At 56.8% G+C, this 26,296-nt stretch overlaps 1 protein-coding gene, 1 long non-coding RNA gene and 1 other non-coding gene across 11 annotated transcripts; 2 read left to right on the forward strand and 1 right to left on the reverse strand.

The window, feature by feature from the left end:
* Positions 1-2,976: 2,976 nt before the first annotated feature.
* On the reverse strand, positions 2,977-22,269 carry GPRC5C (G protein-coupled receptor class C group 5 member C). Of its 8 annotated transcripts, none has more exons than XM_067020768.1 (6): positions 15,103-15,480; positions 10,503-10,609; positions 9,703-9,910; positions 8,352-9,425; positions 5,247-5,341; positions 2,977-3,542 (listed from the first exon to the last, which is right to left on the reverse strand). In XM_067020768.1, the coding sequence occupies exons 4-6, from the start codon at positions 9,391-9,393 to the stop codon at positions 3,363-3,365; spliced, it is 1,317 nt and encodes a 438-aa protein (XP_066876869.1). In that variant the 5' UTR covers positions 9,394-9,425; positions 9,703-9,910; positions 10,503-10,609; positions 15,103-15,480; the 3' UTR covers positions 2,977-3,362. The 8 variants fall into 8 exon arrangements, with proteins under 8 accessions (XP_066876869.1, XP_066876870.1, XP_066876867.1 ...); XM_067020769.1 differs by lacking the exon at positions 15,103-15,480 and adding an exon at positions 11,911-11,957; XM_067020766.1 differs by lacking the exons at positions 9,703-9,910; positions 15,103-15,480 and adding an exon at positions 15,489-16,394.
* TRNAE-UUC (transfer RNA glutamic acid (anticodon UUC)) lies at positions 7,965-8,036 on the forward strand. The gene has a single exon. It is a non-coding gene; the product is annotated as a tRNA-Glu (tRNA).
* Positions 15,196-23,030, forward strand: LOC131746863 (uncharacterized). Of its 2 annotated transcripts, none has more exons than XR_010838066.1 (3): positions 15,196-15,421; positions 16,895-17,024; positions 21,653-23,030. It is a non-coding gene; the product is annotated as an uncharacterized lncRNA (long non-coding RNA). The 2 variants fall into 2 exon arrangements; XR_010838067.1 differs by having other exon boundaries at positions 16,878-17,024; positions 21,653-22,679.
* Positions 23,031-26,296: the final 3,266 nt, after the last annotated feature.

Here is a 26,296-nt window from a genome sequence, read left to right on the forward strand (position 1 = left end):
TTTAAAAATATATATTAATAAATCCCAGACAAATTCTTAATGAACACACAGGGATTCTGTGGTAGTAATTCCCCACAAAGGTCATGTAATCCTGAGCAGTGATGAAGTCCAAACTACTCCGCCCGGAGCTACAGGGTTTGACAGAAATGGGTGTGCCATTGACCAAGGTGTTGGCCTGACGTCACCTGCAACAGGTTCTGGCCTATTCCGGTTTTTTCCATTCAAGGCATGTGATGCAGCTGGAACACCTCTGTCGTCTTCACTTGGCCATAGACTGGAGGAAGCAGGGCCACGGGGTTTTCTCGAATCCGGGCAGGTCTGCATCTTTCAGGAGCCCATCGCTCCCCGGCCTCACCCGCAGGCCTCCAGGGGACTCAGACTCTGAACAAACCCACGTTCACCGCAGGCTGCTCCCCGTGATCTCTTGGTGCTGCCAGGACTCACGCGAGACTATCAGCTCGAAAAGCGAGATCGAGCCTTTATTCGCCGTGAGGGATTTGGGGCTGCTAACCTAGATCCCAAGGAGTCGGGGGTGCTCAGAGCTCCCCGCTCCCCTTCCGTCAGAGTAACTAATACTCCAGTCATGGAACTGGGCAGCCCAGGACGAGGGTCAGTGGATGGGGAGGGGGTCGTCACACTCGGGGGTACCGTTCACCCAACTTAGCCCTGGAGAAATGCGCCGGTGACAAAGGCACGGGTGCTGGGGGCCGGAGGGGGGCACTGGGGTGGGGGGTGAGGGCTGTGGGACCGCCTACGGGGTCAGCACCTGCGTTGCCCCCACCCTCCCTCATCTCAGCAGGCAGAGGTGAGCTCTGGGGACACACCTGGCTTGAGGCCCCTGGATGAGCCAGCTCTGGTACCCAAGGGCAGGAGGCCAAGGAGACACTACAGAGATCTCGTTCCCGCGAGTCCGGAGCTGCGTGTGCATCTTTGTTGGCGCCAGCGTCTTGCAGGTCTCCAGGATGCCCCCACTTCCCTTGGTGGCCATCGGGACCTGGTGGAGCATGTCATGGATGATGACAGCAGCAGCCAGCAGTCGAGGTGCCCAAGGGGAGGCCCGTCAGGAAACGGCACCATCTTCAGGCCTGGACACCACGTATCTAAGGGGCTGCGCTCGGTCCCACAAGTCTCAGTCCTGGGAGAGGCCTAGACCCCGGTCCATCTGGCCCAGGACTCTCAATTGGCCCCTGAGAATGCAGCCCTACCCCCGACTTTGTGTCTTGATGGGACCTAGTTCAATGAAGGTATCAGGTGGTGATGCAGAGGGGCTCAGGTCCAGGACCCACAGGCCAGGAAGAGAGGCCCGATCTGTCCAGGTCTCGAGTGAGCTTTGCCCAGCTCAGCGGCCTTCCAAGGTCCAGGTGGTGGCGCGAGGTGCTGGTGAGAAGGGCAAGGGCCAGCTTCGCCATGGTTTGGCTTCACCTTGGAAGAGGGCGGGACTGGCTGAGGCTGGAACCGAAAGATGGCCAGGAAGGACGGAGACCCACAGCAGGGGGGCACAGGGGCTGTGACTTCGGGGGAGGGCGTCCAGAGGGAGGCTTGGTGTCTGCAGACCGCTCCTGCGCTCCCTCTCAGGTCATTTGCGGACCAGGAGAGGCTGGGCTGGGCAGGAATGGCGGGGGCGGGGAGGGCGGGTGGCCCATAGCCCCAACCACATGCCCCAGGGTTTCACAAGGCCCCCGACGCCACCACTGCTCCAAATCGGTGGCCTCCGGGCCCTTCCCGCTCCAGTGACAAGGGCCCTGCCCAGCCTGGACACAGAGGACTGAGGAGAGCAGAATGACGTGCCGTCCAGGGAAGAGGGCGTAAGTAACCAGGAAGAACAAGTGTGTGAACCACTAAAAAAAGGGTTTGAGTCTCCAGGGGAGTTGGTGCAATCTGACATCGAAAGAGAAATTTCTTTTTTTTTTTTTCTTCCAGCAACCTTTTTCCCCTCTTCCAACAGAAACATCTTTTCCCTACAACCGGTGTCAGAAAATAGCTTCTGGCGAGTTGGGGAGAAACATTCCCAAACCTGGGAGGAGCCGACTTGGCAAGCCGCTTGCAAAGGGTCAGAGCATTGCTGTGTGTCTGAACCCAGGCCACTGGGACCCGCTACAAGCCAGAGTCTTGAGAAAGCCTGGCCAGTCTCAGCATGGCCACTTCTAGAGGCTCTGTTGGCCTCTCTGGGTCAGTCTGCTTGCCTGTCAGAGGCGGTGAGAGAGCTACATGGATCACTTACCCCCAAGGCCCTGTCTAACCCTAAAATGGTCCGGTTCTGGGATTTTGACTCTGGAAAAGGGAGAGAAGGTACTTACTGTCCAGACTCATCTTTCAGGGGCAGCCCCGAGGATTCAAATGAACCACTGTGGACAGGTTTTACCATAAAGGACTGAGCAAATGGGCATTTAAAAACCTGCCCAGGAGTGAAACCAACCAGAACCTGGCCTGCCCCTTCCCACCTTTGAAAACAAGTCCTGGTCCTCTGCAAATCACTCCCGGCCACACACACACACACACACACACACACACACACACACACACACACACAGTGTGATCTGAGACACGGAGCACTGAGTGGTCCTCCCTCCACGCCATCCCCTGACGGATCTGCACCATGCTTCCCACTAAAGGGCTGAAGCCAGGCCATCTTCCCTTACAAATACCCTCCACAGAACTCCCTGCTCCGTCCCCCCGGCCTGACCCCAGTGGAGGGGATCCCAGAGGAAAGCTGCCTCGTCTCACACAAGCCCAGATGCTGGACGAGCCCCGAGACAGGAGCCGGGCCCAGAGGTCCATGCTGATCGCACAGGACACGGACCCAGGCTTAGCTGAAGAACTCGTCCCCGGGGAGAGGTGTCAGCTACTTCGCTGCACAGAAGAAAAACTCAGCAGTGGCTTTCCTGGAGAAAGAGGAAACGCCCACAGGCCAGGGTGGAGGAGCGGATCATCGGACACCAAGAGCCCAGATCAGACACGACATTCCCAGAAGCAGCGTCAATAAAGCAGAAACGTGTTTATTAGGCACCCTTGCCCCTCACAGAGGAGCAAGACCCAGGACAGAAGCGCCTGAGACATCTCTCAAGGTTGCAGGAATCTCTCCGAAGACTCCAGAGACTGTAGGCGCTGACTGGCCGCCACCCCAGGAAGAACCCTATTTGGCCGCCGCAGGTGACCTTGACACGAAGCCAAGTGACCCTGACACGAAGCCGGAGTTGGCTCCTGGACTCCACGAACACTGAGAAGTGGGTGAGGGCCTCCCGGCTGAGGCCCATGACCCGGCCTGGGCCAGCGAGGGGGAGGGGGAGGGGAGAGCAGGGCTCCCAGGAAGACCCTCGCCCGGGCCAGGTCCCCAGATCTGCCCGCCTCCTCCTGGTGCAGCCTCAGTCCCACACGTAGGGGTTTCTAAAGACCTGAGAGTTCTTGCCCTCCTTGGGCAGGGTGGCATCCTGGTGGCTCTGGGCTGCGTAGATGTCTTCGGCCCGCAGGGTGGAGTTGGCGCTGCCCATCACCTGGCTGTTAGCAGTGGCCCGCGGGAGGATGACGTCGTAGGCTCCTTCAGACTGGAAGGAAGAACAGGAGGTCTCCCAGCTGGGTTCCGCCCGGGCGGATGCACACACACTCCCCCTCCGCTTCCTGCCAGGCTGCGCCCGCCTGCCAGCTCGGCTGGGCTCTCCCCTTCCCTCTGCTGTCCTCCCCCTCCACCCCCTGCCAGCCGGGGCTGGGACGGAGGAGCTGACCTCTGACCTCCAGCCCCTTATCTCACCCTGCAGAGGGCCACCCTCTGGGCATGGAAATGAGGCTCCAGTCACCTCTGATTGGTCCCGGGGCTTCACACAGTGGATGGCTCTCTCCCAAAGGCTCTTCCTCTCAAGCCCCGTCCCACTCCCTAAACCTTGGGGCCCAATAGAGGGTGAAACACACGGGGCTTCTGGGACCCACCCGGCTACGCTCTCAGGCCCCCTTCCTCCAAGACTCTTACCTGCGTACCCCCGGTGGCATTACATCCCCCCAACAGCATCATGGCTGGTGTGCCGGGCCCATTAGACCCTTCTGTCAGGCCCCAGGCATGTCACACGTTTCTTATCTAGCAAGTCTGATTTAGACACTTAAACCCCGAATGGTTTGGGGTTTGAGAGTTTTAAGTTGGGGAGACTGAAAATCCAAAGTCTCCGCCTGGATCCTGGTCGGAGCTGCGTTGGTTCCTAGATCGAGGACGGGTTCTCCAATCTGGTTGTGCGTCAGAATCACCTGACTGTTTACGAAGCCACAGCCATGCGGAGGGGGCCCCGCCCAGCGGTGAGCTGGTGAATGTTTAACGACCCTGATCTGTAATGTTGGCAGATCTCTGCGGGTGGTTACTCCATCCTGGTGACATCACTGAAGGAATGCTAACTATTGGCTCCATCACACCCCTGGCCCTTGTGCCTTTTTAGCAAGTTCCCGGGGGATGGTAACGCTGGGGGTCGAGGGACCACGTTTTTGGAGCCCCCATTAAAGGATCTATCAGTTCAGATCCTTCCTGAAGGAGCAGGACTCCATGCACACAGGTAGGGAGGGGTGGCCAGGTGAGGCACCCTGGGTGTCTGGGGGCCAGCAAACCCCGCTCATGCCCTGCAGAGATTCATTCCTCGGCCTCTCCTGGCTCCTGGCCACCGCCTCCCTCTCCTGGAGCCTAGCTCCAGGTTCGGGCTCCAGAAAGCGAGGGGTCTCTCCAGGAGCAACTGCCAGCCAGCCGGGGAGGACGGACATATATGGAGTGAGAAGACGCTAACCCACCGGCTTCCTGTGCCCACCCGCCCACCCTTGGCTAATGGAGCATCTGGTTTCCAGAACCCAGGGGAGGTGTAAGGTCGAGAGCTGCTGCCTGCTGGTGGGGGGAAGGGAGCAGGAAGGCCCTCTTGGGACAGCTGTGGTCGAGCAGCTAATACCTGCCCAGACCTGCCCTGTGGTCCTCCGTCCACCAAGGATGGCACCTACCTGGCTGAGGACCCCCTCGCCCTTGTCCCTCCCTAAGCTGCTCAGGGGAAAGCTGGCAGCTCCCACCAGCTCAGAGAGAGACTGCTCTGAACAGCTGTCCTCAGTGGGTGTTCGACGCCCCGATGACACAGGGCACACAGGTCCCGCCACGGTGTCGCAAAAGGCAGTAGGAACATCAACCCCAGGAAGAAGGCATCGGGAGCTGGGGTCCTGGGCTGCCGAAGGCTGATGCATCGGATGCAGAGCCTGCCTTCCCCCGACCCCGCACAGCTGGGGACCCCACTCACCGGGGCTTTGTGCATCAAGGTCATCTCCGTGGGCTGGTACACTCCGGTCAGCAGCTGCCCGTTGTACCCGCTGTACGGTGACACTGGTCTCTTAGCTGCAAGGAAACACAGCAGCTGTTCCGGGCTGGGCTTTAAGCTCCCTTTCCTGCTCTCAAGCAACGCTCCCCAGGAGGCAGGGAGAGGGAAAAGGGGACTAGGCCAGCCCCGGGGGTGAGGCTGTAGGTGTGCCCCTCCCCCCCCCCTCCCCGTGGAGCCCTGCATCCCTTTGTTTGGATGCACAGAGAGCACAATGCGTGCCTTCCCCTTGGGCTTTCCCGCAGCAGGAGACCCCCTCCCACCGAAAAAAACGTCCTGTCAGCAACCTTCACATCCCCTTCCGCCCTCTGGGGCCAGAGGCCAAGAGGGGCACATGGACCTTCGGCCGCCTTCCAAGATGGCCAGCCTCCAGCTCTGGCCTCTCCCGCTGCGGGCCAGCTGCCAGGCGCCAGGGTAAAAAAAGCAGAGACCCCGCTGCCCGAGAGTGTGCATGGGGCAGGGCTGGGTGCTGTTTGCCCAGGACCCAGAGCTCCACCAGGGGGACTGAAGGCACATCCTGTCCTGTGGCCCCTTGGCAAGTTTCCAGAACTATTTTCAGCTCTGGGAACACTTCCTTGTGCCTTCGGGGGTGTTGATTTCCCGATCTGTCCTACGCTGCTGGGCGCTGGGTCGGAGGAAAGCTGCTGACCCATTCTGGGGGCCGGGGAGAGGGCTGAGCCTTGAGGGCCGGGGCAGCGGGTGCCCGTCTCCTGCCGGCTGATGGCCCTGCAGCCCTAAAGGGACCACAGCGCTATAGTGCTGGGCTCACTCAATTGATTTTTCCATTTAGAAAAAATAAAATAAAAGGAAAAAAACCCCTTACAGCCCCAGAAGTGTCTGCCTTGAGGACAAAGGCTGAGAACTCTCTGGCCCGACAAACAGGCAGCGGGTGACTGCAAAGGTGAGGGCCGTGGGGGCTCCATTCGTCCCCAAGCCTCACCAACTGCACCTTCGCCCCTCACTTGGCACCAGGCTGTGCGGATGCCACGGGGCAACCCCACTGGGCAGGTAAAAGATCAGTGTCTGTCCGGCAGGGTGAGGATCATTCCTTCACCCAAGGCAGGGATCACAGGGACCGCAGCTTGTTGAGAAAAGGCAGAGAGCTCTGACTCTGGAACCTCCCCTGCCTCTGACTCCGGAACCTCCCAGGCCCCTGACTCCGGAACCTCCCCTGCCTCTGACTCCGGCCCCTGACAGAGGTCCCAGAGGGCAGTGCTCAACAATCAGGCAGGTCAAGTCTTAAGCCCCCAACACCTCGATCAGCAGAGTAGGGGGTCAGCGTCCAGGCTTTCCGGGTCCCAGCAGATGAAGAAGGGGCTGTCACCAGCCGGCTAAGAAAGCACGTGAGATGCATGCCACAGGGCACATCCGGAAAGGCTCAATGCCTGGCACTCAGTTTGTGCTCACAATAAACGTTAGTGGTCCTTACAATGAACAAATGCCAGAAAAAGGCTCCTTCCTTAGGGAGCTGGGAGCACGTCTGGCCAAGTCTCCTGGAGAATGGCCACCCCCTCCTGCCTCCCAAGCTTTTTCCGACGGGGGCTTGGGCCAGACTGCAGGGGCTTCTCTTGCCTTCTTGCTGCTTCCACCTCCAAGGCGCCCTCAGCTCCGACCACCAAGGCTCTGGAGCTGCCTGGCACCTCAGGAGAGCCCCATCCCATTAACAAAGAGCCAGGGCAGGAGCTTGGGGACAAGCTGGCTATTGGATAGCGGGTGCTGCTTAGATCAGCATGTGGCACACGTGATTTTGTGAAAAAGAAAAAATTTTGAACTGAAAATACTTTAAAAGGAAACTAAGACTATGGATATGTACATAAAGGAAAAACAAGCTCTGGAAGGATAATAATAATGACAGCAAAATAATAGTAATACACAGAGCTAATAGCTAATACTTCTAGAGTATCTTCCAAGCGCCAGAAGATGCATTAATTGAATCTTCAAAAGAATCTTATGAAACAGGAACCATTATTATCCCCATTTTACAGATGAGGAAACTGAGGCACCTAGCAGGAAAATATCAGTCAACAGTGATCAGTTCTGGGGATAAAAAAGGAGGGAATGGGGTAGAACTGACAGTGGAGGGAAATTCTACCTGTAATGTATAAAATTTTACAATGAAAATATATTCATGAGTTGTGCGAGTATAGGAAAAAAATCCTTAAAAAAATGGAATTTAGGGGACTTCCCTGGTGGCTCAGTGGTTAAGAATCCACCTGCCAATGCAGGAGACATGGGTTCAATGTGCCTGGTCCAGGAAGATCCCACATTCCTTGGAGCAACTAAGCCTGTGCACCACAACTACTGAGCCTGTGCTCTACAGCCACAACTACTGAGCCTACGCGCCACAACTACTGAAGCCTGCGTGCCCTAGAGCCTGTGCTCCGCAACAAGAGAAGCCACCGCACTGAGAAGCCCACACACCGCAACGAAGAGTAGCCCCTGCTCGCCGCAACCAGAGAAAGCCCCCACGCAGCAGAAGAGACCCAACACAGCCAAAAATAAATAATTTTTTAAAAAATATGGGATTTAGGGACTTTAAGGCAGAAAACTCTGGATAATCTCAGGAACCTCCCATTTTGCTCAGGAGACCCGCGCCCTGTCCTGCAGTAAACCACCTGGAATAAAAGGGGACCTGGGGGGAGTTCCCTGGTGGTCCAGTGGTTAGGACTCGGCACTTTCACTGCTGTGGCCCAGGTTCAATCCCTGGCTGGGGAGCTAAGGTCCCACAGGCTGCATGGTGTGGCCAAAAATTTTTAACAACTAAAGGGGGGCTTCCCCGGTGGCGCAGTGGTTGAGAGTCCGCCTGCCGATGCAGGGGACACGGGTTCATGCCCCGGTCCGGGAAGATCCCACGTGCCGCGGAGCGGCTGGGCCCGTGAGCCATGGCCGCTGAGCCTGCGCGTCCGGAGCCTGCGCTCCGCAACGGGAGAGGCCTCAGCAGTGAGAGGCCCGTGTACCGCAAAAAAAAAAAAAAAAATTTAATAAAATAAATAAATAAAAGGGCCCCTGGGGAGGGTGCCCATGACCCACCTGAGGCTGGCTCGTCCATGGAAAAGGCCTTGTTTTCCACAAACATGCTCTGGCCCTTCTGCTCTTTCAGGATGGTCTCGTAGCCCACGCCCCGGGTGGGGTACAGGTCCCCCTGGTAGCTCTGCTCCGGGCTGGCCTTGGTCACCTGGGAGACCTCAGGGATGACATAGAAGAGCACAAAGGCCCAGGCGTTGGCGGCGAGGGTGATGGCCAGCGTGGGGTCGTCCCACGTGGGACTGTCGCGCTGCTGGTTGCCGTAGGTGTACATGACAATCCAGGCCACCCAGATGGCGATGGAGGTGGCCGTGGTCAGCAGCACGAAGACCCCGTGCTTCCGCCAGCGCTGGAAGCGGCCGCACAGGGCGGGCCAGGCCCCCGCGAAGGCGCACAGCAGCAGCAGCATGACGTAGATCAGCGCCATGACAAAGTCCACGTTGGCGATGGCGCAGGGGGAGGCGGCGGCCCAGCCGGCACTGCCGTTGGCCGGGGGGCCCCCCGCCCGCACCAGCGTGATGATCAGCCACTCCGTGTTGATGATCACCTCCACGAGGCTCAGCAGCAGGGCCACGACGAAGACCACCCAGCCCCGGGGCCCGCGGTTCTTGCGGACCAGGAAGTTGAGGGCTGCCACGTGGGCCACCAGGCAGGAGAAGCAGACGGCAAACAGGACCCCGAAGAGGAAGCGCCGCGAGGCACAGGTGGAGAAGTCCGGCTTCACCACGCAGGCAAAGATGAGGCAGAAGAGGCCCAGGGTCCCCAGCAGGAAGAACACCTGGGTCCCCAGCAGGCTCCGCTTCTTGGTGTCCTGCACGAACGGGAGGCTGGCCACGAGGATGATGGAGAGGACGAAAGTGGTGACGACGCCCGCCCCCGCCACCGCCTCCAGGACGATGCCCCAAGCCCCAGAGCGGTCACACAGGTTGTAATAGAGGGGGCTGAGGTCCGGGCTGCAGCCAGGTGGGGCGCGGCTCTGGGCCTGGGCCCCCGGGAGTAGGAAGAGACGCAGTCCCAGGCATATCAGCGCCGCGTTCTGGATGGCCATCCTGGCTCCCAGGCCAGGCCCCAGCTGGGTCCCTAGAGACGGAGGGGAGAAGAGGCAACATGAGTCCTCCAGGTGGGACTCTGACACACCAGGGGCCGCTCCCCCATCCCGAGCCACGGCGCGCTGACCCTGTCTGCGCCTCCGGGCTTCAGAATCGTTCTGAACGCAGAACTCCTGGGCCTTGTACCAAGCGACCAGAGAGGCAAATGAGATGAAACCCAAGTGTCGTCCCTGTTCCCAGTCATGGAAAAGGAGGAAACTGTGCTGAATGGTCGGGCCCCTCCCCCTCCCCCTCCCCCAAATCATAACCTGGGCCCGGATATTCCCTGAGCTCTTGCAGGTGGGCTGGGGGCTGAGGTCTGTGAGCAAGTTCACTCAGCACTCAGTTCCTCTCTGTCCCGGGACTTCCAGAGTTCAAATGGCCAGACACCATGCCCCTCCACTCTGCCCCTGTGACGTCTCAGTCTACGGCAAATCAGCCACACATTCATTCATTCGGTGAGTATTTAACAAGCACCTGTAACAGGTACAAACGGCAACCAGAGAAGGCGAAGAGATGATTGAAAACTTGTATGTATCAACACTTTCCCCCTGATGCCTCCCTACCACGGCCCTTTTCTGCACTTCATTTTCCCGCTTTTAGCACCAACGCTTCTCCTCAGAATCCAAAGTTTTTTGCAAGCTCAGTTGCTAGAGTCTCAAGAATAAAATCAACGAATTTCTGGGACTTCCCTGGTGGCACAGTGGGCAAGACCCCGTGCTCCCAATGCAGGGGGCCTGGGTTCTATCCCTGGTCAGGAAACGAGATCCCACATGCATGCCGCAACTGAGAGTTCGCGTGCCTCAACTAAGGAGCCCGCCTGCCACAACTAAGACCCAGAGCAACCAAGTAAATAATATTAAAAAAAAAAAAAATCAGTGAATTTCCCAGCTAGGGAGTTAATGACTTAGTGCAAAAATCCTCCTATGAGGCATTAACATTTTAAAAGCAAGAACCAGGCAAGGGCAAAGCAAAACCCAAAGAAATTAATCTATAATGGAAGACGTTGAGGCACTGTAGCTAGAAGGCAAGAAAGATGTCTTTTATTCACACCAGGAAGGTAACTTACTACTGCAATGACTCACTGGACCGGTTCCGGACAGCAGCCTTACGAAATGCTGTAGACTGGCACCAAAGAAGACCAAACCCCTGCTCTCAATACCAGCTGGATTTTCCCTGTGTGAAGTGGAGGTAAAGAGTGTGGCAGGTTAAGAGAAATTAAAGACCATATCAGTGAGTTTGCTACTCAAAGACTTTAAATTTACCTGGAGGACAGAACATTTAAATGCTCTAAAAAGCAAGTCAAAAATTCCAAAATTCTATGAAACACAGGGACTCCACATTTAAATCACCCCTTATTATGTTCAAGTAACTAGTTGTAACCCTGCGTCTTCCTCTCTCACCTCTTGGACCCAGGAACTTTCCAGAAAGACAGCAACCAAGCTTTCCTGGGATGATAGTGACCACTAGTGGCTGGGAGGGGAATGGCACGATCCAACTTCCCCACCACCTCCCTTTCTTCCCTTTAGGAGGTGGAGTGTAGATTTGCACACCGCTAAGCCCTTACTTAATGTTTTCACCATTCCTGGTTAGTTAATGTATAACAGGCAAACAGAACTGTCTCTCCATGATTGAGAAAGGGAAGGACGCTGTTACTCAGTCAGAGGAAATAAAACTCACAAATTAAGTGAAACTGACAGAATAAAGATCATCAACTTTCAAAGTCCTGTAAGATATCCTACATGCTCCTTGAAAACATTTTAGGTCTCTCAGCCTTCCCGACTACAACCTCGTCTGTCAATTAAGCTTGCTTTTCCCCAAACAACACCTACCATTAACTTTTAATAAATTCACACTCCTGTGTGAATTTATTATTGTTTTCCTAAATAAATGGTACTGTAACGCAGCTAGTTTCTCTCGACTTCCAATGCAACAGCATGTTTCCCCTACATCACGATTTAAATAAGCTCTTGGAGGGGACTCTGTGTAATAGTAAATCAATAAAGCACAAATTGTACTTTATTTACAAGGGCTGGGAAGAGACAAGAGGAATCGGAGAGGGCTAATGGATAAGGAATATTGAACCACTCCGGGGATAATTTATGGATAACATGCTATGGGATCCTAAGCACTCAACCCCATCATGAGTATTTCTGGCTCACAGCAAAACAGCTAGACCTTGGGGTGAAGTTGGAGATGTGGTCTGAACCCTGAGAATGATCACTCAGACTTAGCCTCTGGCACTCTGCACATCTTCAAGAGCGGCTCATCTCATCTCCCTCCGCCAGGTCCCAGTTTAGAACAGACAAACATTCCAAATCAGCAAATATTTACTGTGTGTCTAGGGGGACCGGGCCCAGTTGTTCCCCTAGACGCACAGTGGAAAATACAAAGATGGACAAACACAGTCCAAGAGGTAGGTCTACGAGAAAACTACCCAAAGAAGAATAAGGTAAGTGTCACACAAAAGAATTTACCTCTGGGGAGAGAAAAGTGCTACAGGAACACAGAGGAGAAAGCTCTTCCCAGCTGAGGGGGTCAGAAAAGACAGAGTGAAGAACACCTCTCAACAGCATTTTATTCAGTTTCTAATCAAATCCACCAAGTATGAACTGAGTCTGTAAAGGGAGGTTGCAGCTGGCTGGCTACAGATTAGAGACACTACAGGGAAGGAGTTTAGGGCTTGATTCTTAAGGCAGTGGAGAGCCACCGAAGGCTGTGTTTTGCACGATGAGGGCATAACCAGGGTTGTGCTTTAAGATTTGAGTCTGGCAAAAGAGCATAGGCAATCGATTTGTTGAGGACACATTCATCCCCGGCTAAAGACCAAGGCCAAAGGTAGAGGCCTAATGGATATCCTTTCCCAGATAAAGTCTAAGGCCTGGCTGGACGTGAGGGAAAGGATGCTAAGTCCACGCTACAAGCTCGAATCTTAGAATGGCCATGTCATTACAAAACACCAAGCCCGCTCCCATTTAGCCTGAGACCACTAGATCAATCCCTCTTCTTGGTCTATCTTGCTCTTAGAGCCATACCTGCCTGTACCTTGCTAGCATCCAACACCTCATAAGAACTTGGGCCAGGGCCAGAGAAGCTTCACAGCCCTCAGCACAATTGCCTTCTCACTTTGGCTGTTGGCCCTGGACCCTACCCTTCAGGCCTGTCTGTCATACCAACATGGGAACTTCAAAGTTGGCGAGTGGAGAGACAGGCAGACACCAACTCAAGTGGGGAAATTGGACCCATTGGGCCTGGTCCTTGTCCACTGCCTGGGACAGAGACCCTTGGAGGCCAGCAGGAGACTTAAAGAAAGCTCAGCCCAGTGTCCTTGCACATCCAGGAACGCAGATTCAGCCAGCCAAGGGATGCTGTGTTTGAAGATGGCGGTCAAGGGGGAAAGGACTTGGATGAAACAGACCAGCTCTGCCTTGAGACTTTCCCTCCTGCGGGTCCCTAGAGCCTGCACTTCCAGGCTGTCTTCTGAGCCTTGATCCTTAGAATCGTGTGCGTAGGCGTCTCCCCTACCTGGCTGTAAGGTCTGAGGGGAGTGAACAAGCCTCGTTTATCTTAGCATCCCCTGCAACACCTAGTCTTGCACTGAACACAGCAGGCATTTGAAAAGCATTCACTGAACGGATTTGGTGCCCATTTCTCCCCATCCCAGTCCGGCCTCTTCATTTCAGAGTCACGTCTCCTGCTTTAAGGTTCTCAGGTGGGGAGACTTCCCTGGTGGTCCAGTGGCTAAGACTCCGCGCTCCCAATGCAGGGGGCCCAGGTTCGATCCCTGGTCAGGGAACTAGATCCCACATGCCACAACTAAGAGTCCGCATGCCACAACTAAAGATCCCGCATGCCTCAAACTAAGACCTGACACAGCCAAATAAATATTTTTTTTTAAAGAAAAGCTTCTCAGTAGGACCAAGGAAGGGGACCTCCTTCATTCCCATGAGTTCCCCCCACACCATGGCTGCAGCCCAGCCAAGGTGCAGATTATTTTCTGGACAAAGGAGCCCTTTTGCTTCACCTCCCTGGAATCAGTTATACAAGTATTTTTAATCACCTCTGAAATCGGCCTTTCCCTAGGCTCAGCCACTCAACCCCCAGCTCAGGTCTGAGTCAGCCCAATCCAGTTCCAGAATCCCCTTCCTCCCTCTTTCCCTCTCCCAGGGGAGGCAGAGAGACCTCAGCAGAGCGGTGGCTCAGAGGCCCAGCCAGCCCTGACTGGGCTGCACCCAGCAAGGATGAGGCAGCCAGGCCTTCTCACCTTTCCTCACTCCCTGACCATCTACACGAAAGCCTGAGAACCATCCTGAAAAGGGCAACACAAGCTTCACACTGCGGCCTCGGTCTGTCTCCCGGGTTCAGAGGGACAGGGTAAGATATAGACCCACAGCCAGGTACCTTCAAGGGTGCCAGGACCATGTAGAGGCCCCTCTCCAAGGCGCCTGAGCAGAGCCACAGAGGAGCCTCCTTCCTCCCGGGTCTCCCGCCACTCAGCAGCCCATGAAGAGAGACGGACGGACCCACTGGCAGCCTTCCCACATCCTCCCCTTCTCCCATCCACCTCCTCCTTCCTCTCCGCCCCTGGTTAGGTCCTGCTATCTTACTCCGCTGTTCAGGGGGTCTGGTGTTTAAACCAACCAATAAGAAGAGGGGTCGGAGATGCCTGTACCTGTACGGGGCTACTTCAGGGCCCAAGTTGGGGGGTGGGGTCGGGGTGGGGTCGAGGGCTTCCAGGAAGCCCAGGCTTAGACCTTAACACCGAGGGCGGATATTCGGCCCCCAATTCCCTGAGCATTCTGAAGCACGTGAGTTCTCAACCCAAGGGTCCGCTCTAGAAAGCCACTCCGGAATGCGCCCCACCCCCCAGCGGCACGCCCTCCCCCAGCCACAGATAAAGGCCCAGGCAGGGAAACTCCAAGAGCACAAAACCCTATTTCAACATATTCTGGTCCCTGAGCTTTAGGATCAAGAGCGTGGAGTTTTTTCAGTGACTGCGTTTTGCTGGGTTTAAAACTGTGGGGCTGGGGCTGGAGAGGCGCAACTCCACCTCCGCGGCTGGGCAGGGCGCAGGAAACCCCGTGGGGCGTGAGGGAGGAGCGGGGAAAGGGAAGGGAGATCTAGAAGCCACGCCGCCGAAGGTGGAGGGTCTACGACTGACCGAAATTCCGAGCTTCCCGCAGGAGGATTGAGCCCTCCCCTCCCTATACCTCTCGCCGGGACCGGGGTCCACACCCACGCTCCCCTGGATGGCGGAACAGAAAGAGCACGGGGGCCAGCCTCTCTCTACCGTTTCCTCTGGTCCCAGAAACCTGCCCTCCCCATCCACGGTAGCGGGCCGCGGAGAGGACGCCGCCCCCCCCCCGTCACTATTGGCCGCGGAGTCACGCAGCGAGGCTGCGAGGGCGGAGGGGGTGGTCCTTGGAGACCCCGATCGTGGAGTTCTCCCTCGCCGCCGACTCCGCGCCGCAGCGCCGGGCTTCCCACACCCCCAGTCCCCAGCCTGCTCGGGTTCGGAAAGTTTCTGCGAGCCAGCGAAGTAGGAGCGGTGTCCTCCGCCCCCCGGTTCTCCACCCCCGGGCCTCAGCCCTCGCCCACTGCCCAGCAGCCCGACCCCACTGTTCCCGGCGGCCGAGGGGAGGGCGGAGCGAGCGGGCTGCAGCCCTTACCTGGGACGCGTCGCCGGCCCGGCTCCGGCGCGGCGTCTGGGGCCAAGTCCAGGCGGGGCGCGAGCGGGGGTGGGAGGGACTCGGCGCAGGGAGCGGGGCCAGGCCCAAGCCCGGTCTGAGGTGGCGGGGCTCAGGCGGGGGACCTGGGCGCAGGGCCTGCCCCTCCCCGGGACTCGGAGCTGGCCGCGCTCCGTCTCTCGCCCTCGCGCTGGCCTCTGCCCGCGCTCGGCTCCTTTCTCGCAGCGAGGGTGGGCCGGCGGCCGCATCACCGTGACACCACCTCCATTCAGGAGCTTATCGGGCGCCCGCGGCGCTCCAGGTACGTGCAATCCGCTTACACAGTAACAAAGCCCGGCCGGCCCTCCCCCCGCCCATCCCCGACTCACCTCCAGGCTCCGAGTGGACGCACTTTCCGGCGGGGGAGGGAGATCGGAGTTTCTGGCCGAGCCGGCCTGTGGGCTGCTGCTGTTTGCTGCCACGCCCCCGCTCGCGGGCGCGCGCGCACTCACGCGCACTTACTTTCGGGACTCGGTTCTCTCTCCGGAAAGCGGTTTGGGGTGCAGCCCAACACAATCCGCGGGCGGGCGCTCCCTCTCCGCACGTCCCAGGGCGCGCGCACACAGACGCGCGCGGGGGCCCCCTTGGTGCGTCTCTCCGGGGCGGACACCTAGTCTTTTGTCACCTTCGTCCCGGCTCTCCCGTGAGACACACGCGGGGCACAGTTCGCCGCTCCGGACTAGTGCGAGGCGCACACTCAGATACAAAGTCTGTCTTTGTCGCGCCTTCTGCGGCCCCTGCCCTCCCCGAGCTTGCACACGTGGACACACCACACACCGAGCGTCCACCTCTTGCACGCGCGACCCTTCCCCGGCACCCGGGTCACCAAGTGTGCGTGGAGACGCCACCGCGCGCGCCCCCAACGCCGTGGGCCGGGCCCAGAACCACTCGGGACCGTGAGCATCAGTCGCCCTGGGTCCGACTACCCCGCGCCTGGGTTTCCTGCCATCGCCCGGGACACGGGACACGGTCCACCTTAGCGCGCGCTCCCCTCCCCGTGTCCCCGTCCCCTGTTCGGACCGGTCCTAATCAGCCTCCACGGTTCAGTTCCCCGAGGTACAGTGTTTAACCCGGCCCCCGCGGTCTCTGCGCTCCATGACACATCGGCCTGGCCACCGAGTCCCGCCCCTCCCGCCGCCCGGGGACTTTTCCACGAGTTCGAGTTCCCCCCTCCCCGTACCCCAACCTCACTCCCCATCCCGGGATGCATCGGCGGGTTGCCACCCTTTCCTCTACGGCCCCAGGAATCAGCAGAAGGGGAACTGCAGAAATGGGGAAGCGAATCCAACCTAGGATCACCCCGGCCCAGTAAACAAGAGATTTTCCGACTGCCTTCCCCCGGGGCTGCGGGCTCCGCGGGAGGTGGGCTACGCAGCGGGGCCTAGTTGGCAAGCGCCGGAGGCCCGGAGGGGCAGCGGCGCACCGAGAAGGGAGTGCTTGTTGCGCCTGGCCGGGGCCCAGGGGACGCGGAGGCAGGGCCGGGCGCCGGGTCTCCGGGGTGCCGGTCCTCGTGACGCCGAGTTGCCTGGGGGATCGCCAGCAGCGCGCGGTCGGAGTCAGCCGGTGGCCGGGCGGGCGGCTGGGCGTGTTGGTTCCGCCCGGAGCGCCCGGGAGGAGGGCGGGAATCGTGGGGGGAGGCGGCTGGTCCCGGGCTGGGGGTAGCAAGGTGGGGGAGGGCGCAGGCAGCGGGGGAGGGGACCTCCCGGGCTGTTTGTTAGCGTGCTTCCATCTATAGGACAACCAGAAGTCGAACTGCCTGAATCACCCGGAGCTGCCGGAGCGATAAACCCCAGGCCGGCTCCTCCCATCGCACACCAGTTTTCGGACTCCTGGAGGGATTGTTTGCTTAGCAGCCTCGGCTGGTGGTGAGGCCCTGCTTTTCTAGAACCCTATATCTCTTCCTGCGCCTGGCCCTCTCTGGCTGGCCTGGAAAATGTGAGGACTGAATTGTTTCAATTCTTTTCAGTGTTGAGAGGAAGAGCGCATTGCTATGCCTTTGGTCTCCTTCCCTTACTCCACCTCCTGCATCTCAGGGACCCCCCCTCCGTCCCGCCCCCCGCACACACACACACCGGACGTGAGCACTTGCAGACGTGTGTAAGGGCCAGGCAGTGGGGGGCCCACCCTGAAAGGGGGAGCAGCAGGTCAGACCAACCCGAAACAGATCAGTCACTCTGACCTCTGACTAGTTTTCATCAACTAGGCAACCAACGCTGAAGCGTTTGCTGGGAGGGGTCCCTCATTAGCATATGTTTAAAGCCAGATCTAGGAGCCTGGGAAAGAGGTGGGGAAAGGAGTGTGGAGACCAGGATACAAGTGACCTCAGGGAGACACAGGTGAATTCGGGATCCGTCTCGATTCGTGGAGAACCCCTTCACCCTCCAGAGACTTCTCCCATGAGGCAAGTCTCCCCCCCTCCCTCCGGGCCCAGGCAGGGGCCAGGTTGGGGTATCCGGTGCCTGGCCACCCACTGGCGGTGGTCTGGAAACAGGCCTGGACACCTCAGTGGATGAGCTCCTCCCCCAGCCAGCCCTGTGCCCTGACGGCAGTGGAAATGCGGGGCCTTTTCTGAGAACGGTTTGCTCTCCCCCTTTCCACCCCATCTCACTCTGGAACAGGATATGCCTTCAGGACAAAGCAAGGCCCTCGGGGCAGACGACCTGGGGCTTCTGAGGCTCCAGGCTCCCTGGTGCCGTTGGTTTTAATCCCCCAGGGCCTGTCAAGAGCGGGAACACTGGAGGGTGGAAATCCTGAGAGCCCCACCCGCAGCTCTGGGAGCCGGACGGCTGTGGGTCCTGATCGACCCGGCCAGTGGCCGCTCCGGAGAGAGGTTCGGTGGAACCACCACTGCGTCAAAGACTCCAACCGCAGACTCATCTGCGTCCCCAGATACCCTTCGCCCAATGTAATAATACATAGGCATGTAAGCCTTTATGAACTCCCATCTTCACCAGAAGGTAACACTGAGAAGTGGTCCCATAGGGACACTGCCCTCCCACTGTTCAGATAGATCTTGGATCAATGGATTGTGTGGATGGCGTCTGTACCCCTCCCTCCCACCATGGTGCGTGAGTTCCTGTTGGCTGCCTGTTGGCTGCCGGCCGATCGAAACTACCTTTATTCATTGGAACAATTCCTTTTTGAGCTGCATATGAGTCTAAGCTAGTGACAAGGCCCAGGGTCGGGTGCAACTTTGCCGCTTGCCAGTTGTATGACCTGGACAAGTCACTTCGCTGCTCTGAGCCCCACTTTCCTCTACTATAAAGAGGTCAGGATAGCACCATCCCCAATCCTTGCTGTAACATCCAAACGAAGCCATGTCCACAATGGGCCTCACACAAGCTTGGCACTCAGATGCTCGGTGATCAACCTCTCCTTTCCTGGTCCATCCCCTCTGAGCCTCAGCCCTGACAGTTAAAAAGGCCTAGCAGTGGGAATTCCCTGGCGGTCCAGAGGATAGGACTCCACACTTCCACTGCCAGGGGCGCGGGTTCAATCCCTGGTCAGGGAACTAAGGTCCCACAAGCCATGCATCGCGGCGAGAAAAAAAAAAAAAAAAAGTTCTAGCAGTGTTTAATCCAAACTCTTGTAGAAGCTGCTTCTCCCACATTCTTTCGGTCCTGTTTTACCATGATCAGAGTAGCCTTGCTGTGCTATGCTCTGGGCTTCTCCTGGGTTATTCCTTTCCTCCCCCAACCCCCTTTCCCTGTCTGACCAAAGCTTTTTAAAACCTGCCCTGCCTCAAAGCTCAGCTCCAATGTCCCTTTCTCTGCCATGCTTTACTCAGCATCCCCAGAATGAACCGTTGTGAGCTGCCCTGCTTACCCACGGCCTAGTATGCATTTGTTTATTTATCACTTATCTCAGTGTATCTTAGCCTTCTCAGTTCTTGTCTTCTCAAGAGCAGGGACGTGTCTCACTCATTTTGTTGTTCCCGGTATCTGGCACCGAGCCTGACACTCGGTAGGTCCATTTATTCTTTGGTTTGAACCCCAGCAGCAAAAGAGTTGAGACGTGGCCCCTGGAGGGCAGCCCCCTGCTGACCTTCCCCATCACCCTGGGGTGGAGAAGGGGGGCACCACTGCAAACAGGGCCGTACCTGCCTTGCCCAGTGGCTACAGGCCTTCCTGGGAAGCAGGCAAGCCCAGTACCTGCTGGAGACACCATCTCCCCTGGGCCGGCAGCGCCCTGCATTAGAGTGCAGGGTGGGGGGCCTTGGCAACCCACCTTGGGGCACTGGAGGAGCAGGCGTGCTGGCCCCAGCGTTGCTCGAGGTCAGTTCTGCTCTCTAGAGGGGCTTCCCTATTTCCTGGGTAGCAGGAGTCCTGGATTGCCGGTTCAGTGTGCAGAATCTCCTTCAGGAGCCATTGCCTCCTCCGGGGACTGGGAGACCTGCTCCCCTCCCTAGAGGCTTGAGTGCCCCTGGTCGTGCCGCCTGGCCCCCTGGCCCCCGTGGAGCAGGTGTAGCCCCTCGCTGAGCTGAGGGTGGGGCTCTTGGCCCCCTGACAGGTGGGTGCCTGGAATCTTGCGCTAGGCAGCTGGGTGCCCCCCAAACCAGCTGGTAAACAGATTTTGCATTTGACCTCTTCTTGCTCCCAGGCTCCGCGTTAACGGCTTACTGCCCAGGCTGCGGTGTCTGGCTAAGTTTCCTCTTCAGCTCCTAGCACTGCCTGCGTGGGGCAGCCTGGTACCACCTGGCATTTTGAGAGGACCCAGGTACCAAGGTGGCCCCTTAAGAAGCAGGAAGCCCGGGGCCAGGGAGCAGGCGAGATAAACACCCATTCACCACAACCCGCTGCCCATGGGTGATCCCTCTGGGAGGGTACCCGGAAGCGGGCCTAGGGCAGAACCTGCTGGAATGTCACCTGCCTCTGAGCCCGTCCATAGCGGCCACAAAATCTGCCTCCCCCTCTCCCCGCTTCCCTGCCCATGGCTCAGTGGCCACTAATCAGCTCCCTGTGGAAGGAGAGAGCTGCATTTTCTGAGCTGCCCAGGTCTGGAGAACCTCCGTCGATAGACCGAGTGAATCTAGGAACCAGGGTCAAGGCCAAGGGTCCAGGGATTCAGGCCCCTCAACCCGCCCCTTCCAAAACCAGAAAAGAAAGGTGTACACAGCAGTGTTTGGTCCCCCTCCCCTTCCTTGAGGAAGAGTCTCCCCTCCCCCCCGCGCCCCCCTTGCTAGAACATTTCAGGGCTGGTGCACCCTCCCGCTGGGGTTACACACACCCAACCTAATCACCCCGCTTGCAGTCTTCCTTCCGTTCCCTGACACCTCCAGTCACCTGCAAACCCCCTCTGCTGTGGGACATTCGCTGACTTCCCCCTGGCGTTCTCGGCTCCTAAGACCTTCTCTGGTTCTCACTGCCTCTAAGTAAAAGATCTAACTCCCTTGCCCAGCATTTAAGGCCCCTGCAGCCTGCATTCAACCTGGACTGGCCGTCTCCTCTCCCTCCTCTTCCCCACAGGAAACGGCCACTCCAGCCTGAGAGGTCAGCTCTGGGTCTGGCCACCGGACTGGCCTTCCTGTGGTTTCACTCACAGCATCCCCCACTCTCAATCCAGGGCGCCCTTTCCCGGCCTCTCTGCACCGTTCCCCCTTTAAAGCCTCTGCTTCTCCCAGAAGCTTTTGCTGGTGACCCCGCCCCATACAACTCCACCCTTTGCCCTCCCAAAGCTTCCCATCTAGCGTGAATTTGCCAATCTTGCGCTGCGCTTTGCACGGTTGATTGTATTTTATACATAGGTATCTGGCCTCCGTAAGTCCATGGTAGGCTCAGTGGGGAACAGATTTCACGCCTAGCCTTCCCTGCAGCCCCTAGGATAGCGCTCTGTACGTATAATAAAATGGGTTTAATGATGGGCCAGGACCTGAGGGAGCCCGTCAGCCTTTTCTAGGGGGAAGGGGTGGGCTCCGGGTCTAGGCTTGGCCTTGCTGCTGTCCTGAGCTCCACGCTCAGATCCCTGGATCCCAGAATCCCAGGCCGAGAGGCTCAGAGAAACGCAAACACTGGCTGATCTAATAATGCAATAACACCCATAATAGTTTACCTCTGTGTAGCACTGTACAATTTTCCGTGTCTTTTATGTGTATTTGATCTTGACAACCCTAGGAGTTCAATTTAAAACTGAGGTTCATAAAGGCTAAGGGACTAGCCCTGGATTAGAACCCACTGGTTTTAACTCTGCTGGACTGGTTTTAACTTCGCTGTTCTATGTCCCAAAGCGCTTTCGTATCTCTTATGTAGCTCATTGTCTGCTCTACGAATGTTTGTTGACGTACATGTCTTATGTCTTCAACCAGGGTGTAAGCTCTTCGAGGGAAAGCTGTGTGCCTGATCCATCCTTGCCCGTGGCAGGGCCTCGATCGGTATTTGCCAGGGGGACTTCCCTGGCGGTCCACACTTCCATGCAGGGGTCACAGTTTCGATCCCTGGTTAGGGACGATCTCGTGTGGCGTGCAGTGCAGCCAAAAAAAAATTTTTGTTTTAAATAGATGAAGGATCTGCATGGGCCAGTACACGAGAAGGACACTGGAAACAGAGCTGACCAGCCGTCTAGCCTGCAGCCTTCCTTCTCAGCCACTCTCCCTTCTCCCAACAAGCCCATCACCTTCAGAAGCCAGCCTCACGACAGCGCTGCCCTGGGCACCTGCCTGGCCTGGGGCAGGGCCGTGTGTCTCCCTCTCTGGCCCTTCTCCCTTCTTCAGCCCTGGTCTCCCGGTGGCCGCCAGCCCGCTGTGGTCATGTCCTCTCTGTGCACACCGCAGCCTGCCCACCTTCAGGACCGCTTAGCCTTTCATCAGCCTCGCCAGCCACCAGCCTAGATCACCCAAAGCCTTCAAGAGACCCGGTCTCTGCCCCCTCCCCTTCGCCTGGGATTTGAGGGCACCCTGAGGGTCCTCTCTAACTCAGCCAGGACCCCAAGGGGACGGGGGGGGGGAGAGTCCGGGTGCCGCAGGAGAGCCAGACTTGCCTGCACTCACCAGAGATGGCACCTCCAGCGGGGCAGGGCCAGCCAGCTGGCATGTGGGTGGAGTGAGTTCAGTCCCAGCTGTTCCGGCCGCTGCTAGAGGCTTGACTCCAGCTCCGTTGCCGGAAGCCCAGCTGCGGTGCAGCCCGAGGCTGCTGGGAACCGAGCTGCTATTCTGGGACTGTGATGGAGCTCCGGGACGCCTGGCAGCAGCTGAAATTTCAGCCCCTTTGGTAGACGTGCTGTTGGCCTTCCCTCCGACAATAAGGCAGAGTCCAAATCATCTTGCAAAGTTCTGAACCACCGATGGTGCATTTGAGTGTCTTAATAGCAGTTGTGGTTTTGCTAAAGTGGGGACTGGCCATAAATAGCTCTTGGATACAGCAACCTTCGTTCCTGCTGTCACACCACACAACCTGTAGGCATTTTCCTTTAGTTGTATAGTCTGTCCTCATACCCACTCTGCCACATTAACCCATCCACTGGCATTCTGGTGCAGTCCCTCAAATTTGAATCCAATGATGGATTTCCTCTGAGAGCCTTCTCCCTCTCTTCCTCCCTCCCTCCCTCCTTCCCTCCCTCCCTCCCTCCCTCCCTCCCTCCCTTCCTTCTTAAATTGAGACGGGAAGATTTGATTCTGCAGTGCAAACAATCAAGTATGAAGACTGAGTTTGGGTGACAAAAGATTAGGGTCATAATCAAACCCAATTTACAACGAAGTTAAGCCCCCGTGATTAACCTGGTTTTGGAGATCCCTCAGAGAAGCCCCCTGAGATGATTCCTGGTTTTATTATCCTCATGTGGGAACTGGAGGCCAAGTTGGGAAGAGAGCCTAGCTAAGGTCACAAGTGATGGACGTAAAGCTTTTTTTAAAAAAAAAGATAAATTTATTTTATTTATTTATGGCTGGTTGGGTCTTCGTTGCTGTGCATAGGCTTTCTCTAGTTGTGAATGGGGGCTACTCTTCGCTGCAGTGCGTGGGCTTCTCATTGCAGTGGCTTCTCTTGCTGTGGAGCACAGGCTGTAGGCACACGGGCTTCAGTAGTTGTGGCGCACGGGCTTCGTTGCTCCGCGACATGTGGGATCTTCCCGGACCAGGGCTCGAACCCGTGTCCCCTGCATTGGCAGGTGGACTCTCAACCACTGCGCCACCAGGGAAGTCTGGACGTAAAGCTTAAGCCTGGTGTTTTGATTTCCTGCCATGAAATCAGAGAGTTTTAGAGCTGGAAAGGATAACAGAGTTGTCCAAAGAGCACAGAACTTGCTCATCTGTAAAATGAGGTGATAACCCCTGCCCCTCTTCCCCTGCTGATTGCTGTAGCGATTACACGAAACCACAGATCTGAGAACCCTTGGCTGGAGTGACCAGTGATTTGGGAGCTTCCGGTCCCAGGCTCGGCTTCCCCCACTGCCGGTCTGTGTAGGGAGAAAGCAACTCACAAAAATGGAAACAAGCTGGTCCTTAGGCTTTCCCAAACTTCAGCGCACAGCTTCAGGGTCAGTGGTTGTGTTTGTTTAAAAAGCAGATTTCTCGGTTCCATTCTGGACCGTGGAATTTGAGTCTCTAGCCAAGAAGAAGCCCAAGTGCCTGTTTTTAAAAATCCCCTCTCCCCACTGCCAAATACGATTAATGGTGCACACTGCCCTTGAGAACCAAGGTTAAACCAAGCCTTGTTCAAGTCACCTATGAGGAGAGGAAGGTGCAAGAGGGGCAAAACACAGCTGGCACGGATAGCCCATGAAGGATTCTGTGTCGTCACAGCCGGGCGGGCAGGTTCCCTGCTTTTGGGGGAATGAGGGCCATTGGAGGATGAGCGTGTTAGGGGAACCACTGGCCGAAGCCACCTGCCCTGACCAGGCAAGATAGTAATCACTTGCATGAGTTATCTTATAACAGGAAGTCCTGGTAAGGAACGTGGAACTAACAAGCTGCCACCAAGTGGAAGGATTGGGGAAAGGTCAAAAGGAGAGAGGAGACGCCAGTCCATACGTCCTACCAACCTCCCAGAATCCTTCTCGCTGGAATCCATCTTGGCTGAGCCATGCGCGAGCCACCAGGAAGGATTCTGTGTCAGAGTGATTGGCCAGGGCCAACCCGGAAACTAACCCCATCACCATAAAACCCGAGACTGCGAGCCATGTGGCAGAGCAGTTCTCCCGGCTTCCCTTACCCCTCTGGCTCTCCACCCGGACGCCCCTTCCCATTAAAGTCTCTTGCTTTGGGCTTCCCTGGTGGTGCAGTGGGTAAGAATCTGCCTGCCAGTGTAGGGGACATGGGTTTGATTCCTGGTACGGGAAGATCCCACATGCCACGGAGCAACTAAACCCGTGCATTACAACTACACTGAGCCTGCGCTCTAGAGCCCGCGAGCCACAACTACTGAGCCTGTGGGCCACAACTACTGAAGCCGGCACGCCTAGAGCCCGTGCTCCGCAGCAAGAGAAGCCACTGCAATGAGAAGCCCACACACTGCAAGAAAGAGGAGCCCCCACTCGCTGCAACTAAAGAAAGCCCGCTCGCAGCAATGAAGACCCAATACAGCCAAAAATAAATAAATAAATGTATTTAAGAAAAATAGGTTTAAAAAAGAAAAGTCTCTTGCTTTGTCTGCACGTGTGTCTGTCTCCTCGGACAATTCATTTCCGAGTGTTAGACAAGAGCCCGCTCTCGGGCCCTGGAAGGGGTCCCCCTTCCTGCAACATAAGGGTGGAGCCAGGGTGGGAAGCACAGAACAGACCCACAGGGGATGCGTCCCAGGAAATGAGAGCCTTGCAGTTTTCTGTTCCTTCGCACATCTGCTCTTTGGCCCTCCCGTGTCGAAGGCATGACTAAGGATCAGGGAGGCACTATTAGGCTTCTCTTCCTCTGTCTTGTGCTCCCGTCCCCAATATTTTCCAGTCTGGTCTGAAATCATCCCAGTGAGGGCATGGTTCCTCGGAGTTCAAGTCTTATCATAACCTAGAGCTTATTATCAAGACTACAGATTTTCTATAGCACAGGGAACTCTGCTCAATATTCTGTAATAACCTAAATGGGAAAAGAATCTGGAAAAGAATAGATACATGTGTTTGCATAACTGAATCACTTGGCTATATACCTGAGACTAACACAAGATTGTTAATCAACTATATTCCAATATAAAATAAAAATTAATGGAGTTCCCTGGTGGTCCAGTGGTTAAGAATCTGCCTTCCAATGAAGGGGACACAGGTTCAATCCCTGGTCAGGGAACTAAGATCCCACGTGCCACGGGGCAACTAAACCCACGCTGCAACTACTGAGCCCGCGCGTTCTGGAGCCCATGTGCTGCAACTGAGACCCAAGGCAGCCAAATAAATGAATAAGGAAAATAAAAATTTAGAAAAGCCTCTAGATTTTCTGAATCCGCCCCAGATTCTGGATTTTAACAAGTTCTCCAAGCGATGCTTGTGTCTAATAGAGTTTGAGAGTCACCGAAATACGAATCTATCTTGAAGACAAGCAGACGCTTCCGGGGAATGCGAAGTGAAGAACAGAGCTGGGGCCGGGGAGCGGCTGGAGGGTGAGGGGTTGAAGAGCAGCACGATTAAATGAGCACACGCCCAGCAGCGGGGTTTCACGGAGAGAGAAGTAACAGGAGTGCAGTAGAGTGTGGAGTCCTTAGGGGGGCAATGCTGCACTGAGAGGCATTGGGCAGACCCATAATCTGAAGCCCCCAGACTCTTTTTTTTTTTTTTTAATTTTAAATTTATTTATTTAATTAGTTAGTTTTGGCTGTGTTGGGTCTTCGTTTCTGCGCGAGGGCTTTCTCCAGTTGCGGCAAGCGGGGCCCACTCTTCATCGCGGTGCGCGGGCCTCTCACTATCGCGGCCTCTCTTGTCGAGGAGCACAGGCTCCAGACGTGCAGGCTCGGTAGTTGCGGCTCACGGGCTTAGTTGCTCTGCGGCATGTGGGATCTTCCCAGACCAGGGCTCGAACCCATGTCCCCTGCATTGGCAGGCAGATTCTCAACCACTGCGCCACCAGGGAAGCCCCCCCGCCCCAGACTCTTGTCTGTTGGAAGATGAGGATCCCGGAGGTGGGAGGGGGGCCAGAGCACAAGAAGAAAGTGTGAGCCAGCCCCCAAAGACCAGCCCTCAGAAACATTTTTCAGGAGCTGACCCCTTGTAGGTTTTCTCTCCCTGGAGG

Source organism: Kogia breviceps, chromosome 19, assembly GCF_026419965.1.
Source record: "Kogia breviceps isolate mKogBre1 chromosome 19, mKogBre1 haplotype 1, whole genome shotgun sequence".
Lineage (NCBI taxonomy): Eukaryota > Metazoa > Chordata > Mammalia > Artiodactyla > Physeteridae > Kogia > Kogia breviceps.